The sequence below is a fragment of the Anomaloglossus baeobatrachus genome, chromosome 6 (genome assembly GCF_048569485.1).
Source record: "Anomaloglossus baeobatrachus isolate aAnoBae1 chromosome 6, aAnoBae1.hap1, whole genome shotgun sequence".
Classification (NCBI taxonomy): domain Eukaryota; kingdom Metazoa; phylum Chordata; class Amphibia; order Anura; family Aromobatidae; genus Anomaloglossus; species Anomaloglossus baeobatrachus.
The window spans coordinates 465,011,539-465,029,834 of NC_134358.1; the positions used below are offsets into that span (position 1 = coordinate 465,011,539).

The following is an 18,296-nucleotide window of genomic DNA, read 5'->3' on the forward strand; positions in this document are numbered from 1 at the left end:
ATCCTTTTGTTTTATTTTAGCTATTAATATGGGCATACAGGTGGCATAAAGGTAACGTTAGCCATACTTGTATGCCTCCTGGAAGAAGGGTCATTTGGCAAAATCTTTTATATTTTCCGGGTTATAGGGCGTGTGCTACCCGTAAAATAAGCCTGGCTCCAGTCTTTATTATTCAGGATTCCTCTTCCCCTTCTCTTCCCTGTGACGTCAGGTGCCACACCTGCACATTCTGCCTGCCGTCTCTCCACTGTACTGTGAAGCAGCAGTCTCCGATGTCTGCGCACGACAAAATGAAACCTGTGCCCACAGAAGGGCAGAACAGAGCAGGGAAGGACGGAAGGCATAACGCGCATGTGCGGGATTTCCGGCTGCGCACCTGATGTCACCGGGCCATTAGGATAAGAAGGAGGGATCCTTATATAATGAAGACCGGAGGCCGGTTTATCTTCTGAGCAGGACACGCCCCATAGCCCAGAAGATATAAAAGTGGATTTTGCCAAAAGACCGCTCATCCACGAGGCATACAGGTATGGCTAGTTTCACCTTTATGCCACCTGTATTCCCATATTAATAACTAAGAAAAAAAAAATGCAAATGGATGACAGATTCCTTAGGGTACGTGCACACGATCAGGATTTGCTGCGTCCTAGACTCAGCGGGTCCTAACCTGCGGGGCCACGAGTCTCCTCCGCAGGAGAGCGCAGCTGCTCGTGTCCAAGAGCAGGGTTGGGTGCGCTGTGGTCTGTCGCTTGTGTTCTCCTATGGAGGACACTTGTGACTCTGCAGCAAACAATTGACATGCTGCGGCTCGGAAAGCAGAACCACAAGTCACTAGCACAATGGGCACAGGATTTCTAGAAATCCCATCCACTGTGTTTGTACTGTACAACACAGCGTTTTGGACACAGCTGAAGCATGCTGTGCCCAAAACACTGTGAACACTGATGGTGGGCACGTACCCTTAGAGGGAATATTTTTGTGCACTTTGAGCTACATTTGTTCACACTCGGGTTTTCGTTGCAATAAATGATGTGCAGATTGCCTACTTAACACATTATACCAAAAAAATGTAATAAAGCACTGTTGGTCTTTTGCCGTTTATTGCATTATGAGATGTAACTTTATTAAAAAAAAAAAAAAAGGTTAGGCATAATGTAATGAGTTTTGTTTTTTTAAATACATCTGAATTCCCGATACCTTTTGAAAAAACAATGTAAAATTTCAAAAGACATCCAATCAGTCTAACAAACATTCCACCAATGTTATTTCTCATTCGTTCTTTAAATTAAATCAGGATTGTAACATTTGTTAAAATTCATGACAATCAAGATAATAAAACTTTGTTTAATGTGAACACATCACAAAATAAAAAAGGCGATAGATATTTACAATTTGTCTTCGATTTGGTCACTTTTACATTAGAAATGAACATTTCTAGAACTTTGTGGCAATAAGATCTATGCTATTCGGTGTATAAAGTGAATTGAACATCTTTAGGTTTTCCACCTAGGGTGCACAAACATCTAGCGCCCATTGTTTTATTGCATTCTCTGTTCTTTATTTTATATACAATATGGCTCAAACAGAACACAACAAACGACTAGCCATGTCTGTAGATTCACTCTTCAGTGCAACGCATTTCAGTCCTTTGCGCACTCTATATGTTACAATAAGCACACTCTTTATGAAATGTGAGGATTTCTCTTATTTAAATAGAACTATTAAAATCTAAATTAAAAAACACTGCTATGCTTCTTTAAGCAGCACGCACCTCACTACTCAATTCTATTCTAATAAAGACGTCGTCTTCCACGCTTTCACTTTTGGCCAGCAGTAACAATTGCAATCTGCTCGTCAATTTCCTTCATTTATCCGATACATTTTACTGTACTTTCACAGATAATAGACTGGTCAATCTCCAGTTGTGCTTCAGAAAGAAAGAAAAATAGAATCTGTGTTTTCTCTTGTAAGTGCAAAGCAAACACCTTGTGCAGCTACATTGGTCTTAGATTTAGAAATTCCAACAAGATCGGAGGTCCATGGTTTTGTTTTCAATCACCCGTTTCATCTCCTGCTTTCTCTGGAATGGCCTCCAGGCTTCTTCTGGGCTTGGATACCTCTGCGTTTCCAGCAGTCGCCTTGTTGAGTCCACATGATACAGCAGCATAATGAATTTGTTTTAGGTTCTCCAAGGTTTCTGTTTTGGCATATTTTAGAAGGTCTGCTTGTCCCTGTGGGGAAAATAAAAATGTTACTAAAGTTAACAGTTTGCATAAATTGTTGCTCAGAGTATGTTATTGCCAACAAATTCAAAGGCAATGATAAAAACACTCAATGTCTACATCTTTTAGATATGCTGCCTTCAATGTTGATCTCGGACAATAAAGCTATGCTTCACCGGGGAGATATGTAGAACAGTAGATCCAACTTAAGGTACCGTCACACTAAGCAACATCGCTAGCAACATTGCTGCTGATGCACAACTTGCTAGCGATGTTGCTTAGTGTGACATCCAGCAACAACCTGGCCCCTGCTGTGAGGTCATTGGTTGTTGCTGAATGTCCTGGGCCATTTTTTAGTTGTTGCTCTCCTGCTGTGAAGCACACATCGCTGTGTGTGACAGCGACAGAGCAACAACTAAATGTGCAGGCAGCAGGAGCCGGCTTCTGTGGAGGCTGGTAACCACAGTAAATATCGGGTAACCAAGAAGCCCTTACCTTGGTTACCCGATATTTACCTTTGTTACCAGCCTCCGCCGCTCTCAGCTGTCAGTGCCGACTCCTGTTCTGTGCACATGTAGCTGCAGTACACATCGGGTAATTAACCCCATGTGTACTGTAGCTAGGAGAGCAGGGAGCCAGGGCTAAGCAGTGTGCGCGGCTCCCTGCTCTCTGCACATGTAGCTGCAGTACACATCGGGTAATTAACCCCATGTGTACTGTGGCTAGGTGTCCGCTGGTAACCAAGGTAAATATCGGGTTGGTTACCCGATATTTACCTTAGTTACCAAGCGCAGCATGCTTCCACGTGTAGCGACGCTCCAGCGATCCCTGCCAGGTCAGGTTGCTGGTGGGATCGCTGGAGCGTCGCTTAGTGTGACATCTCACCAGCGACCTCCTAGCAACTTACCAGTGATCCCTATCAGGTTGTATCGTTGTTGGGATCGCTGGTAAGTTGTTTAGTGTGACTGGGCCTTTAGGTTTGCCATGGTCTACAAATCTGTAATAGATTAAATTCACTTGAAAAGTTTGTAATCCTTAACATGTCTTTCTAAAAAAACCTTATCATAAATATCTATCTACAATGAAGTAGACCAGCTCTGGTTACATAGGATCTTTCGACTTTCATTTCTGAACTAGAACTTCATCCTATGCAGAGTGTACACACTTAATTTTCAGATAGTCAGAAGAGCAAGAGCTAAAACGGCATCCATGGGATTTACCATAAGAAGAATTGTATCTGCTTTAATATTTGTTATACATCTGACCAGTGAAGGATCAATGGAATGACTCGCTCCCCGCAAGCGAGTGTTAAATTCCGCTGTCAGAGATTGAAAGTGGCATTTAACTGGTTAACAGTTCCGGAAGCATGTCTGATCTACCCGCGGACATTAGAGGCACATATCAGTTAATAGGATCAGCCAATATATGCAAGGAAAGATGCGGGCTCACTATGCGAGCCCGCATCAAAGGTAGGGAGACGACCCATGACTGACATAGTACATCATGAGCTGTTAAGGGGTTAACATCAATTTTTGAGACATCTCATTATTAGAATTCATATATTCATGAATTAGCTTTAACTAGTAACCAGTCTCCATTGCTTGTGTAAAATACTAAATTTAAACTAACCATTGTAACATGTTCATAATGCACGAGTATAACCCAAGATGTCCCATAGTAAACGCGACAAAGTTAATTGTCTACAAATTATCTTTTAATTTAAATTATGTACAAAAAAAAATAAAATTACGTTTTCCAGAAAAATCAATGTAAATACTTGTATGCCCCTCCCAAAAAAGACAAAGGAATGTATTGTAATAGTGATACCTTTATTGGCTAACCAGAAAAATATTATTTGCAAGATTTCTCTTTTTTCTCTATTTAAAAGAGGAGCCTCAATGTTCTGAAATCTTGCAAATACTTTTTGACTAACCTGAAAAAAACATATCACTCCTACAATACTTTTGTCTTTTTTGGGTATTTGGTATCTAAATACCTTTATGCCCCAAAAAAGGACAAATATTTTTACTCAAATTAATCAAAATATTCTAGAAATGTCATGGCTTACTGAGTTTCTGTACATATCAGCAGCTTACATTAGACATAGAAGTAGACTATTAAAAGTAGGCTATTTCTATATTTACAGTTGAAACCAGAAGTTTACATACACTATCTAAAAAGACACATCTGGATGTTTTTCTAAGTATCTGACATGAAATCAGAATAAACCTTTCCCGTTTTAGGTCAAGTAGGAATCAAAATTCTTTATATGTGCCAAATGCCAGAATAATGAGAGAGAGAGAGAGTGTATGTAAACTTTTGACTTTGCAGAAAGTAAGAAAAATGCCTTAAAACATTAAGCGTACTATGCTTTTAAACAATATGGGAAACCCCATATGATGATGTCATGTCTTTGGAAGCTTCTGATAGGTTTATTGGCTACATCTGAGTTAATTGGAGACAACTGTGGATGTATTTATATGGGAATATAAACTTATTACAGTCTTTGATACTCTTCACACAGAACTAAATGTGCCATGAGGATCTATGACATTACAAAATCTGGGGAATCTGCTCCATAGACAGTGAGGGCATCAGGTCTCGTATCCTACATAAATATTGGGAGAAAAAACATGTTCACACCACTTATCATAGCCGATTAAGGATTCACTTTCTAACTCTGTTTGTTTGTATACTTGAATGTCCATTTATTATGCTGCCTTTGCTCTGTGTATATATTTATTTCTTCAGGTACTTTGTTATACCATGCCTGATGAGGAGACTTAAGTAGTCTAGAAAGCTTGCTTTGTAACATTTTATTTAGTTAGTCATTTACAGGTATCATAACTACAAGTTTTATTATTTTGTTCTCCCACTGAGAGCAGTCAATCATTTTTCGGTTAAACATGTCATTTGAAGCATGACAAGAACTAAACTAAGATTTGAAAAATCAGTAGCTATTATTATTTATAAAGTACCAATTTTACAGAGCACCATATACTAAGTCTTCATACTGTAATTTATTTTCCAAAGAACCTTCTGGTAAACAATCTATAACACCCACACCAACAAGGCCACCTCTGAAGAACTGCAGTTCAATTTTGTCCCATTATTAAAGCATTTTACACTTACTGTATATAGAGAAATATATTGCTTAACTTTGTGAAAGTGCCCTTCATTCTGAGGGAAGGAAGGAAACAAAAGAGCCGGTCTGATGGACCGCTATAAAGGAAAAATGGACCAAAGGGTTTTTTAACAATTAGCCAACCTTTTATTAATGGGCCCTTATGAGCCACAACGCGTTTCGACAACCAGTGTGTTCATTATGAGGGGAAAAAAATAGCCGTGTTTCTAAAGCATATCTGAACTGGTCCTTACAGTTGCAGATATATAAGGGCAAACCTCTTGGACTCCAGTGAATGGTGAACACATACAACTAGAAAATGCATACAGCTGCACACTAAAATGCCAACAACGTATAAGGGAACTCTGGTACTGCATTACTGCTATATGAAAAAATGAGATTTTTAGTTTATGAATTGCCAATGCATGTAAGCCCGGAAACCAACGGCAAGGTAAATCTCAATACTCCGGGTACCCAACTAAAATGGCACAAAATAGTGGCATTTTAGTTAGGTACCCGGATTATTGAGATTTTCCTTGCCGTTGGTTTAGAGGCTTACATGCATTGGCCAATTCATAAACTAAAAATCTCATTTTTTAATATAGCAGTAATACAGCACCAGAGTTCCCTTATACATTGTTGGCATTTTAGTGTGCAGCTGTATGCATTTTGTATTTGCTATGTTTTTTCAGCTGTCACCTATTCACATTTATAGGATGTGAGGGTCAGTTTTTTTAAATATTTGAACACATACAACAGTCATAGATCAGCTTTAGTGACCAGTACCAGATGGCTAATGTAAAGGTAATCATGTTAAGGAAGCATTAAAAATAGGAAAGATTTATGAACATGACAAAAGCATAGTTTTGCCTGTACATATGTCACTAATGCAGCCACACTTACGGTACATTACTATGTATAATATTCAGATCCAGTGTATAAGAAGGACATGGCTCCACTAGAACAGGTGTAGAGAAGAGCAACCAAGGGTTTTAGGGGAATGGGTGGATTACAATACTAACATAGGTGATCAAAGTTGGGAGTTACTCAGTTTTGGAAAAACAAGGCTTAGGGGCAATCTTATTACAATGTACAAATATATGAAAAGACCTAGCCCTAATATGGCCCTGGTTCATGTGGTGCTTGCCTTCCTCTGAAACTACCCATCAAGATTGAGACCATCACCACTATAATTATGGACAAACAAGGAAATACAATTCTATATTCTCTTATAATGATGGGCAATGGAAACTCAACACAAGACAAGATTGTAACAGAATGAACAAGATGCGATGGAGTATTACAACACAGGGCATTTGTGTGGGATAAAGCAATGAACTGAATCTTTGCTAACCTACAACTTGGTTGTAATACCTGGATGTCCTGTGATTTTAACAGATACATAAGAGGGGTACTGCTGCCATACTAAAGACACTAAAACACAGCCATATTAAGGCTTTCTAAAAACCGTAGTCCTCTCCTAAGAATGTCAAGTACGATCATCAGTTATTTAGGACTACTTACAAATCCATTAGTCAGGTATCACTGCTATGTTACAATACACAGATGGACAATGTAATAAGATGCAAATGTAAAGTAACTTAACATCTCAAAAGCTGAAAAAAACCAATGTTAATAATAATTGCATTTATTTATGGAAAATATAACATTCTATATTCTGTGGAGTTCATTTTTATATCCTCCACCAATTCTACACATAATTACACAAGCTATAATTAGGCTTTTATTATAAACATTAATTATTGTGTTTGTGCAGCACAGTATGACATAAGACTTCGCTTTACTGGGAGCATACCCTGACCTCCTCCTACTTATCATGGAACCTGCACACAGAGGCCCCTGCACTACAGCATCTGCTCCATGCTTTGGTATCAGCGAGTGAGGTTGCTACAGCTCTAATTAAGCTGGAAACAGATATGCTTTAATTTAAAACAAACAGGGTGAAGGCATGCAATTGACATTTCACTCTAAACATAGACCCTGGGAGGTTCAACTGGCCATGCTTGTGTTCATCTTTTGATGAATGTGCCCATGCTCCTTATATTATCTACATATAAACAGGACATCTTTAAGTTTATCTTGTAATTGTGTACATAAGGTCATTTTAAAGAGTTGTAGTGCTTGATTCCAGTGTGTAAAAAATGACCGTTGAGTCCTTTAGTATTCATGAGCAATAATGAGCGGACTTGCAGATAACCGGGGAATTCTGGTGTTTTGGTTTTTAAAGTCCAGTTCCGGGCTGCATTCCGGTCCCCATATAAGTCTAAGGGGACCAGAATCCGGTGATTAAAAATGGTGGTAAAAGGCATAGGGGAATGGGAGCAAGCGCGCTGTACTTACCAAGGCTCTGTCACAGCTGTACACTGCTGCCGTGGCCTCTCCTTCACTTCCTGGACCACTCATTATTGCTCATCCATATGCACTGCTTTCCCCACCCACCGGCCGTCCTGGCGCCTGCGCTTGGCTGTAGTCAGATGCACACCCCAGCCTGTATGACAGCATCTAACTGAAACCAATCTGTCACGCTGTACTCTAAGATGTACAATAGCAGTACAGCGCAGTAATGTGGGACTGAGAGGATTCCTGAAACTATCTGAGAAGGTATTTAGCTGGTAAACCACTAGGGGGCGTAAAAGTGGTGGAAACGTATAAGCAGGGAATTCCCTAGCAGAGGTAATACTAGTCAAGCCCACCAGATGGCAGAAGAATCGTCAGAAAGCTGTGTCACAACATGAGGTCTTGTAAGTACACAAGGGCAAAGTCTAAACATAGTCAGAGGGAAGCAAATAGTCAGTAGCCGGGAAATCAGAGCCTAGAAGCGAGGGGGAGTGGGAACACAAGACAGAATTAAGGCAAACAGATAAGGAACGAACAGGGAGACAGCGGGAGAGACACTGATGGAAACAGACAACAGAGGAGGTTAACAGGTCAGGTGAACACGGAGGTCAGGAGGGGGCAGGGCAGACAACAGGTCACTCAAGAGCAGAACACAGCAGAGGCAGAAGTATCACTGGTGAAGTCCAAGAGAAACAGTGCCCTAATAAAGCAGCCTGACCTCCAGAATGAGGCAGAAAGGATTAACCCCTAACGTGACCTGCATCAGAAGTGAAACTAAAAAAAAAGCTCAGCTCCAGCTGAGCCAGGAGTCAATCATGACACAATCAGAGGCGCTGTCTGCGGGTCAGTATCGTGGTATAAAAATAAAACAAATTGGAGTAGGGTCCCCCCCATATTATGATACACAGCACAGATAAAACATACAGCTACAGGCTGCAGTCCCCACCTGTGCACTTATCTTGGCTGTGTATCAAAATAGGAGGAACTGCATGCGTCTTCTTTTTCTTTTAAATTATTTAAGTAAATAATTTTAAAAAATGGCATGCTGTCCCTCGCAATTTTGATACCCAGGTATGATAAAGACCAACAACTGGTGGCTGGTATTCTCAGACTGGGGATGTCCATGATTATTGGGCCACCACCCAAGCTAAAAAAAAAACAAAAAAAAAAAAAAACAGCTGCAGCTGCCTGGGATTGTTGTATCCATTAGATGGGACAAGCCTGTTGCATTACCTGGCTCTTCTCAATTGCCCTGGTGCAGTGGCAATCGGGGTAATATAATAAGTTAATGGCAGCACATAGCTGCCACTAAGCCCTAGATTAGTAATGGGGAGGGTCTATGAGACCCCCCATTACTAATTGGTAAGGGAAAGTAAATAAACACAAACACTGGAAAAATCCTTTATTTGGAATAAAATACAAGAGACACCCTTTTTCACCACTTAATTAACCCCTTAAACCCCCCCTGCAGGTCTGACGTAACCCAGACGAGGTCCCACAACGATTCCAGCTCAGCTACATTTGAACTGACAGCGCACGATCATGGAACATGACTGCCCGCTGTGAGCTCCAAGCAGAGAATGAATAAGCCGCAGTGATCAGCGGTGCCGTCACTCAGGTTAGTTGTACTCACAAATGGAGTCCTCCACCTCTGACCACAGGTAATCCGACCTCAGGTGACCTCATTAAATTCAGTGAAGTCACCTGCATCTCCTGGCAGAAAACCGCGTTTTTTGCCAAGAGATGCAGATTTGGTGGTGACATTTTTACACAATATTCCTGCACCCATTCTACATCTCTTGGCAAAAAAAATTGCATCACTACCGCATCAGATCTCATGCAGTTTTGATGCATTTTTTTTTGCCAGGAGGTGTAGATTGGGTCCATGAATACGATGTAAAAATGTCATCACAAAAAGTGCATCTCTTTGCCAAAAATTAAAAAAAACAAACACGTTTTTTTTCTGCCAGGAGGTGCAACTTTGGAGCGGAAATCTGGTGCATACATTTCAGCACCAAATTTGCAACACCTGGCAGAAAACTAAACTGAATTGGTGTCACAGCCTTTTTTTGTATTTTTGGGCCAAGAGATGCAAATTTGGTGATGCGGTAGTGATGCGGATTTTTACCAGGAGGTAAAGACTGGGTGCAGGAATATACTGTAAAAATTTCAGCACCAAAGCTGCATCTCTTGGCAAAAAGAACACAGTTTTTGCCAGGAGATTCTCCTCCTCAGGTGGACTTGTCTCTACTCTGCTTCAAGGGACGTGCTACAAGAAGGGTCTCAAGTCTGCCTGCACTTATACTACGGACTACACCCGTACCACGTAAGCCAGCACCTGTTGCTAGCGTGTACACAGTTCTATAGACTTTGCTCTGCAATCTCGGACGTGTTACTGAGGACTGTTTGGGACTTGCTTAAACTGTGTATGAACTATTTCCAGATCTAAGGAGAGCCCTGCTATAGACTTCAACCACTTACTAACACTTGCTTGGATTGATTTGTGTGAACTTTTCTGCACCTGTGTGAATACAGGCTTGATTAGAAAGTGTTGCTATAGACTTATTGCTTCACTTCCACCGCTTCGTTGCACTTGCTTTGATTGATTAGTGTGAACTTTGCTGCACTGTTGTTGCACATTTGTGAATACAGACTTAAATCAAAACCCGTTTGGTCTCAATTCAGTCCCACACCATCAGGTTCCAAGATATCCATAAAAATCATAACAACGTGAGATTGCAGGTGATTCTTTCTATGAGGTAAAACATGTTTAAAAAGGCAGGGAAATGTTTTACCTAACAGAACCATGCTGTCCTATCTGTATACGCTCTTTTGCGTCCTCTCCTGCCCAGGAGCTGTGGTATGTTCATACCATGTTCCTGCAGGATCAAACAAAGAAAAACTGAAGGACAGATTAGTATTATTAAATTTCCTCTTGAGGCACTTCAACCCAAGTTATGCAGTGTTAGCCGAAACATGTAATTTGTACAAACCTAGACGTCCTGCACGTTCATAAGCAGAAACATTTCATGCAATCCAATAACCTGGTCACAGGTTACATAGCAGGGACATATTTCTAAGACTATCTCAGCACAGTAATGTTTTTATTAACACATACCATTGTGGAAATCACTTTTAATCTAAGATCTATTCATTGAAATTTATTTTATGATTGTGATAACCAGTTTAACCCCTTCCTGCTGGCCAGTGCGTTCCCAACCAAGGACATACGGGACACATCCTGGCAATTGTGCAGGCACAAGAGCTGTGCCCATGCAATTGCCACTTATATAATAGCCGAGCCATGGCTATCGCAGCCATGGATGGTCCTTGCACCATCCCTGGTTGTTCAACCCCCTTATTGTCCCAGTCGATATCAATCGCAGCATTTAGGGAGCTGGGAGAGGAAATGCGCATCCTCTCCCCTCTGATCGATGCTCCTGTGACGTTATGGCGAAGACCTGATTCTTGCCATGGTGACCAAAGTTGTCATGACTACTTCACGGTCACCAAGTTACGTAAAGTCTCTGGGATCATGCCAGCAGCATGATCTCAGAGGCTTATGTCAGATGTGCAGCACTGACAGCTACAATGTATTGCAATGCAGGCATATTGCAAAGCATTATACCAGTGATTAGCGCAATAAAGGTTAGTGTCCCATATAAGGACTAAGTAAAAAAAAGTTAAACTATAAAAAGTCAAAATAAAAATATAAAGAACAAAAAACTAAAAAAAAACCTCCACCAACAAAAACATTAAAACAATATATGTGTGTTTATTTGTGTAAAAAAAAAAAAAAAAAAAAAAGGAGTACACATTCGGTAGCCTGCAAGGGAACCGATTTATAAAACTGACAAAAAAGTGGAATAGAACCCGGTCACAAAGTCATATGTAAATAAAAATATTGATTGAAACACCACCTTGACCTGAAAAAAACAAGCTGCTATAGACTTCCGTCAGCGGATACCTATAATAAGTATAGCTCTCAGAATACAGCACTGCAAAAAACTATTTTTTTTTTCCTATAAAATTTATTTTATGGTGTAAAAGCAGCAAACCATAAAAAATATATAAATGTGGTATTACTATAATCATACTGACCCAAAGAATAAAGCTCTAATTACTATTACAACACTTTGAACAGCATAAAAAACCCTCTTGAATTTCAGTTTCTTCTTGATTCTGACTCACAGAAAGCGGAATTTGAAAGTGATCAAAAAATATTATGTGGCCCAAAATGGTACTAACAAAAAGTTCAACTCATCCCGCAGAACACAAGCCCCAAATGACTCCATCAGCAGAAAAATAAAATAAACTATAGACTTCAGTATTCGGTGATGCAAAAAAACTATATTTTGAAGAAAGAAAAAAAAACAAAAAAGCATTTCTAATGTGATAGTAGCCAAACTTAAAAAATCCCCAATATAAATCTGGTAGTGACAGAGGAATAAAGCCACCTAATCACTTTATAAAGCACAGTGTACAGCATAAAATATAGGTAAATAAAGCCAATTCTTCAACTGTTGTTGATTTGATTATTCTGCCTACCAGTGATTACAGTACGGTGCAGCTCACATTTATCCTGCGCTCTACGCTGAGCGCTTACATCAAGGATTACATATAAATCTCTGAAAAACATGATTTAGACAAAATTCCCAACTGAAAATTCCCTATTGAGGCAGATAGAGTCACTTTCAACTCCCATCTGGCTTGTGGTCCGATAGTGTCCATCTTTCTAAGCATCTTATTAGGTGTACACAAAAGTGAAGTAAACAGTTTTGTGCAACTTTAAACAGATGGACATCACGGAACACAGACCCAATGGAGTCTGGAGTATTGCTGCTGCCTCATTACAGTGAATAGATCAGTCGGAGGTTTCACCTATTCACGTATTTTGGAGATGTAGATGGATACCTTGATGTAAGTGCTCAGCATAGAGCACAGGATAAATGTGAACTGATCCAAAATGTTCTGCACCCAAATTGCCATCAAAAGGCATTTAACTCAAACCACAATAAACTAGTCCTAACTCAAGTATGTAATCTGTTAATGGAAATCTAGGGGGTTTCTACATTACTGGTAGCACAAAGACTTTGGCAAGCACTATGGCTTTCCTCCAAAAAAGAAATCTAGAAAGTCTGTGCCTCCCAAATCCAAATGCCCACCTCCTTTCTGAGCACCACAATTTGCCTAAACCATGGTTACTGTCCACATGTTTGGCATTACCTTGGTGAGGAAAGCCCGATTCATTTAAGGGGTGTGTTTCTCCATGATTTGGAAACCATGTACGAGCATTACAATGTACTGAGCATTACAAGGGCTTATTTAAGGGGGGATTCTGCTATTATGGCAGTTAGGGGCTCTGCAAATAGAGTATGCAAACTATTATACAAAAATGTATGTTCTAAAAGTCAAATGGAGCTCCTTCCCTCCCGAGCCATGCGGTGCTGCCAACAGTACTGTGTAGTCACATGTGGGAAGCACAAGCTCAGCACAATGTACAGGCACTACAATGTACTGGACATGACAGACTTATTTGCAGTTTTTAATTATGCAACATTCAGTGTTTGACACAATGTATTTTCCAGAGACAAAATTGTCACTACACTAGTAGATAAATTCCTAAAATTTGGTCACTTGAGGGGATTTCTTCTGTTCTGGCACTTTAAGTGCTCTGCAAATGGGGTCCAAAAAATAATCTAGGAAAATCTGTGCTCCAAACATCAAATGACTCTCGTTCCCTCCCGGTATGGCCAAACAGTACTGTACAGTCACGTGAGGTATTGCCACGTTCAGCAGAAATTGTGTAACGTATTATAGGACCTTTTTTTGTTACCTATTCCCCTTGTGATAATTGGAAATCTGGGGTTAAAACGACATTTTAATGGTAATAAAAGAAAAAAGTTATTTTTTGTCTTCACTGCCCAATAGTATAAAATTTTGTGATGCACCTGTGGTGTCAATATGCTCACTGTACCCATAGATCATTTCATTGAGGCATGCAGTTTGTAAAATGGGGTCACTTCTGGGGGATTTCTGCTGTTCTGGTACCTCAGGGGCTCTGCCAATGTGACATGGCACTCACAAACCATTCCAGCTAAATCTGAACTCAAATATGGTGCTCCTTCCCTTTGTACTGTGCCTCAAAAATAGTTTTCAACCACATATTTGGTATTGGCAAACTCAGGATAACTTGCATACCAAACTGTACAGTCCATTATCTCTAATTACCTTAGTAAATATGAAAAATTTGAGGTAAAAGCAATTTTGTGGTAAAAATGTTTTTTTTTTCATTTTCACGGCTCAATGTTATAAAATTCTGTGAAGCACCTGGGGGTTCAAAGTGCTCACCAACATCTAGATAAATTCCCTGAGGGGTCTAGTTTCCAAAATGTGGTCACTTGTGGGGGGTTTCCACTGTTTAGGCACATCAGGGGCTCGCTCTCCAAACACAACATGGCATCGGCTGACTATTCCAGCCAATTTTGTGTTCAAAAGACGCACCTTCCTTTTCGAGCCCTGCAATACACACAAACAATAGTTTTTTACCACATATGGGGTATTGGCGTACTCGGGAGACATTGCATGACAAATTGCATGGTGCATTTTCTCTTGTTACCCTTGTGAAAATGCAATGTTTGGGGCTAAAGTAATATTTTTGTGAGAAAAAGTAAAAGTTTCATTTTTTTCTTTCATATAGTTTTAGTTCTTGTGAAGCATTAAAACGATTAAAAAAACTTGTTGAATGTGATTGTGAGCAGTTTGAGGGGTGCAATTTTTAGAATGGGGTCACTTTTGGGTATTTTCTGTCACATAGGTCCCTCAAAGTCACTTCAAATGTGATGTGGTCCCTAAAAAAATGATTTTATAAATTGTGTTGGAAAATTGAGAAATTGCTGATGAATAGGGATGCTCGAATACCTCAAATATTTGTCGTTGCAAATATCCAAGCAATAGGTTGCTGCTATGCGAATATTCGATGTGCAATGTAAGTCTATGGGAAGCCAGAATAGTTCCAAATAGATGTTATTCGGGTTTCCCATAGACTTACATTGCGCATCGAATATTCGCGAATAGTCAAATAGCGGCGACCTATTCAGCAAATATTCGCAAAGCCAAATATTTGAGGTATACGATCATCTCTACTGATGAACTTTCAACTCTTAACTTCCTAACAAAAATAGAGGTTTCAAAAATCGCGCTGATGTAAAGTAGAGATGTGGGAAATGTTATTTATATTTTGGCTGACAGAACGCTCTGGTTTAAGGACATGAAAATTAGAAGTTTGAAAATTGTGACATTTTTAAACTTTTCGGCAAATTTCCGTTATTTTTGCAAATAAACGCATAAAATATCAGACTAAATTTATACCTATTAAGAAGTACAATATGTCGTTAAAAAATAGTCTCAGAACCACTGGGATCCATTCCTGAGTTATAACATCATAAAATGACACTGGTTAGAATTGAAAAAAAATGGCCTGGTCAGCAAGGTGAAAATAGGTTCAGGGTGAAGGGGTTAAAGAAGACCTATCTCCAGGTCAAAAGTAACCAGTTTTTGTTCACAGGATTATTTGAAGGCGTATCTTTTGGCGGCTCTGCACAATTGCCACGTAAGCAATGCCTCCTTGGAAAATCTCACCAACCTCGCCTTTCCTGCGCTGTGGGTTAGGAAAGGCAGGCGAGACTTGGATTACATTTACCACTGGGCTTCTTTTGCCTCTGAGACAGCCATTTTTAAAACAAAATGCCAACTGCGTGGATTACTACAAACAGGGAAACACTTAATGCATGGAGCCCAGTCAAAGTGATTGGCCCTCTACATACTACTATACCCATGATTGAAATGGATTAAGGAAATAAACTGAATCTGACCAATGGGCTTTGGGCCTTTGTCGTTGGGCATATCCAAATAATGCATGTGACCTTGGCTACCAATTAAAGGGAATCGGTCCGTAGGATAACGGTCCTGCTTTTAATCTCTATTATGCTTCTTTTTTTATTTTTATCCGGGTGGCCGAACTCGGACAGTAACATGGACTCCCCTGTTCCCTATTACAGTTCGGGTTCACCCATAACTAGTAACGACCCTTTTAATTTAACATAAGATGTAGTGGCAGATTTGAAATGTTTCAGATATTGCAGATAATATAATTTGATGTATAACTTTATTCACCTTCCTATGCATGCACACAGATAGCCTAGGAGGGTTGATCCTACTGACAGATTAGCTTTAAGAGGACAGATATAGGGAAATACTGCACAAGTGTTTTATACAAAATGCATTAAGCCATTGAAAGAGGCACCTAAGTGTTTCCATGGAAACATACTTCAAACTGTGAAGCCTGATAATGTAATAACCTGTACATTTCCAACTTCTAACAACCATTAAAAGGGAACCTGGCGTGTAAAAAATTTGCTATTAACCTGCAGATATGGGGTTAATCTGCAGGTTAATAGTGTTCTGAGGCCATGCTGCTGATGCAAATGAGAGCCCCGCTGCTGGGAGGAGATTATCTTTATTCTTCTTGGCAGCCTTGGGCTTTCAGTCATAGGGGTGTGGCCGACATAGGCGGCGGATGTGCAGTACCCAGCTGTGGCCACTATCAGCTGATGGGGCAGCTCCAGAATGGAGCATTTCCAGCTAAGAGGGCGTACTAGTAAGGGGACATAACGCCCTTGAGCTCATTAGCATATCATAAAAGATCTTTAGAAATACTTTTTTCTAAAGATCCCTTTATCTATGCTACTTGATACAGGGATGGTTAGGCAGGGATTAGCAATATTCACCCAGAACTGCTTGTGGTTGTGGGTTCATATTGCACCTGACAGGTTCCCTTTAAAAGGAGTAAAAGGAGGTGAACCAATTTAAAACATGGTGTGATCACTAAGTCACCTGAGAGAATAAATCTTTTGAGGGCAGCAGAGATTGGCACAGAAATGGACAGAAAATATTAGGAAATACCAGTAAATATGTGAATCCGGGGTCATTTTAAAATGCAAGACATCGTATCTGTGCATCAGTATGTTCTGAATTTGCTATGTATTTTATGTCTTCAGTCATGCCTGATACTGGCTTTAAATGCCTGAGCTGATAATAATGATGTGTGACTGCTGGAGGGCAAATATGAGCTGAATTCTTGTTATTATCAGCAAGCAAAATAAGATCAGATAAAGGTCACTGTTCAACCACAATGAAACTAATTCAGATGTATTGCCAAGATTCTGAAGTGGTTGATTAGATCTTGCAATGGGGAGCAAGTCAGTTTCACAAGTGCATGAACTGCAATGCTCTGACCTCCATCAACTAAATAATATCTAGTGCAAAAAGGTAGACATTAGGGCAGTTGTGCTAATTTTGTGTGATAAACTACAGAAACTTAAAGGAAATCTGTCACCAGGTTTTTACAAGTTCATCTGAGAGCAGAATAATGTAGGAAAAGAGACTCTGATTCCAGCGATGTGTCACGTAGTTTACTGGGTGCAGCAGTTGTAACATAATTCTAGTTGTTACAGTCATATGAAAAAGTTTGGGCACCCCTATTAATGTTATCCTTTTTTCTTTATAACAATTTGGGTTATTGCAACAGCTATTTCAGTTTCATATATCTAATAACTGATGGACTCAGTAATATTTCTGGATTGAAATGAGGTTTCTTGTACTAACAGAAAATGTGCAATCCGCATTTAAACAAAATTTGACCGGTGCAAAAGTATGGGCACCCTTACCAATTTCTTGATTTGAATACTCCTAACTACTTTTTACTGACTTACTAAAGCACTAAATTGGTTTTGTAACCTCATTGAGCTTTGAACTTCATAGGCAGGTGTATCCAATCATGAGAAAAGGTATTTAAGGTGGTCACTTGCAAGTTGTTCTCCTATTTGAATCTCCTATGAAGAATGGCATCATGGGCTCCTCAAAACAACTCTCAAATGATCTGAAAACAAAGATTATTCAACATAATTGTTCAGGGGAAGGATACAAAAAGTTGTCTCTGAGATTTAAACTGTCAGTTTCCACTGTACTTCCACTACCCACAGTAAAATTTGGTGGAGGTTCCATCATGCTTTGGGGCTGTGTGGCCAATGCAGACACCGCGAATCTTGGTAAAGTTGAGGGTCGCATGGATTCAACTCAGTATCAGCAGATTCTTGACAATAATGTGCAAGAATCAGTGACGAAGTTGAAGTTACGCAGGGGATGGATATTTCAGCAAGACAATGATCCAAAACATCGCTCCAAATCTACTCAGGCATTCATGCAGAGGGACAATTACAATGTTCTGGAATGGCCATCCCAGTCTCCAGACCTGAATATCATTGAAAATCTGTGGGATGATTTGAAGCGTGCTGTCCATGCTCGGCGACCAAACTTAACTGAACTGGAATTGTTTTGTAATCAGGAATGGTCAAATATACCTTCATCCAGGATCCAGGAACTCATTAAAAGCTACAGGAAGCGATTAGAGGCTGTTATTTTTGCAAAAGGAGGATCTACAAAGTATTATTGTCACTTTTATGTTGAGGTGCCCATACTTTTGCACCTGTCAAATTTTGTTTAAATGCGGATTGCACACTTTCTGTTAGTAC

General features: G+C 39.9%; 1 protein-coding gene across 1 annotated transcript in view; it reads right to left on the bottom strand.

The window, feature by feature from the left end:
- Positions 1 to 1,162: 1,162 nt before the first annotated feature.
- The window catches only part of PLCL2 (phospholipase C like 2), a 296,128-nt gene continuing 278,994 nt past the window's right edge, over positions 1,163 to 18,296 (bottom strand). The window contains exon 7 of the mRNA XM_075315304.1: positions 1,163 to 2,231. Coding sequence (XP_075171419.1) covers positions 2,052 to 2,231 — 180 coding nt within the window. The 3' untranslated portion in view covers positions 1,163 to 2,051. The remainder of the gene's footprint in view (positions 2,232 to 18,296) is intronic.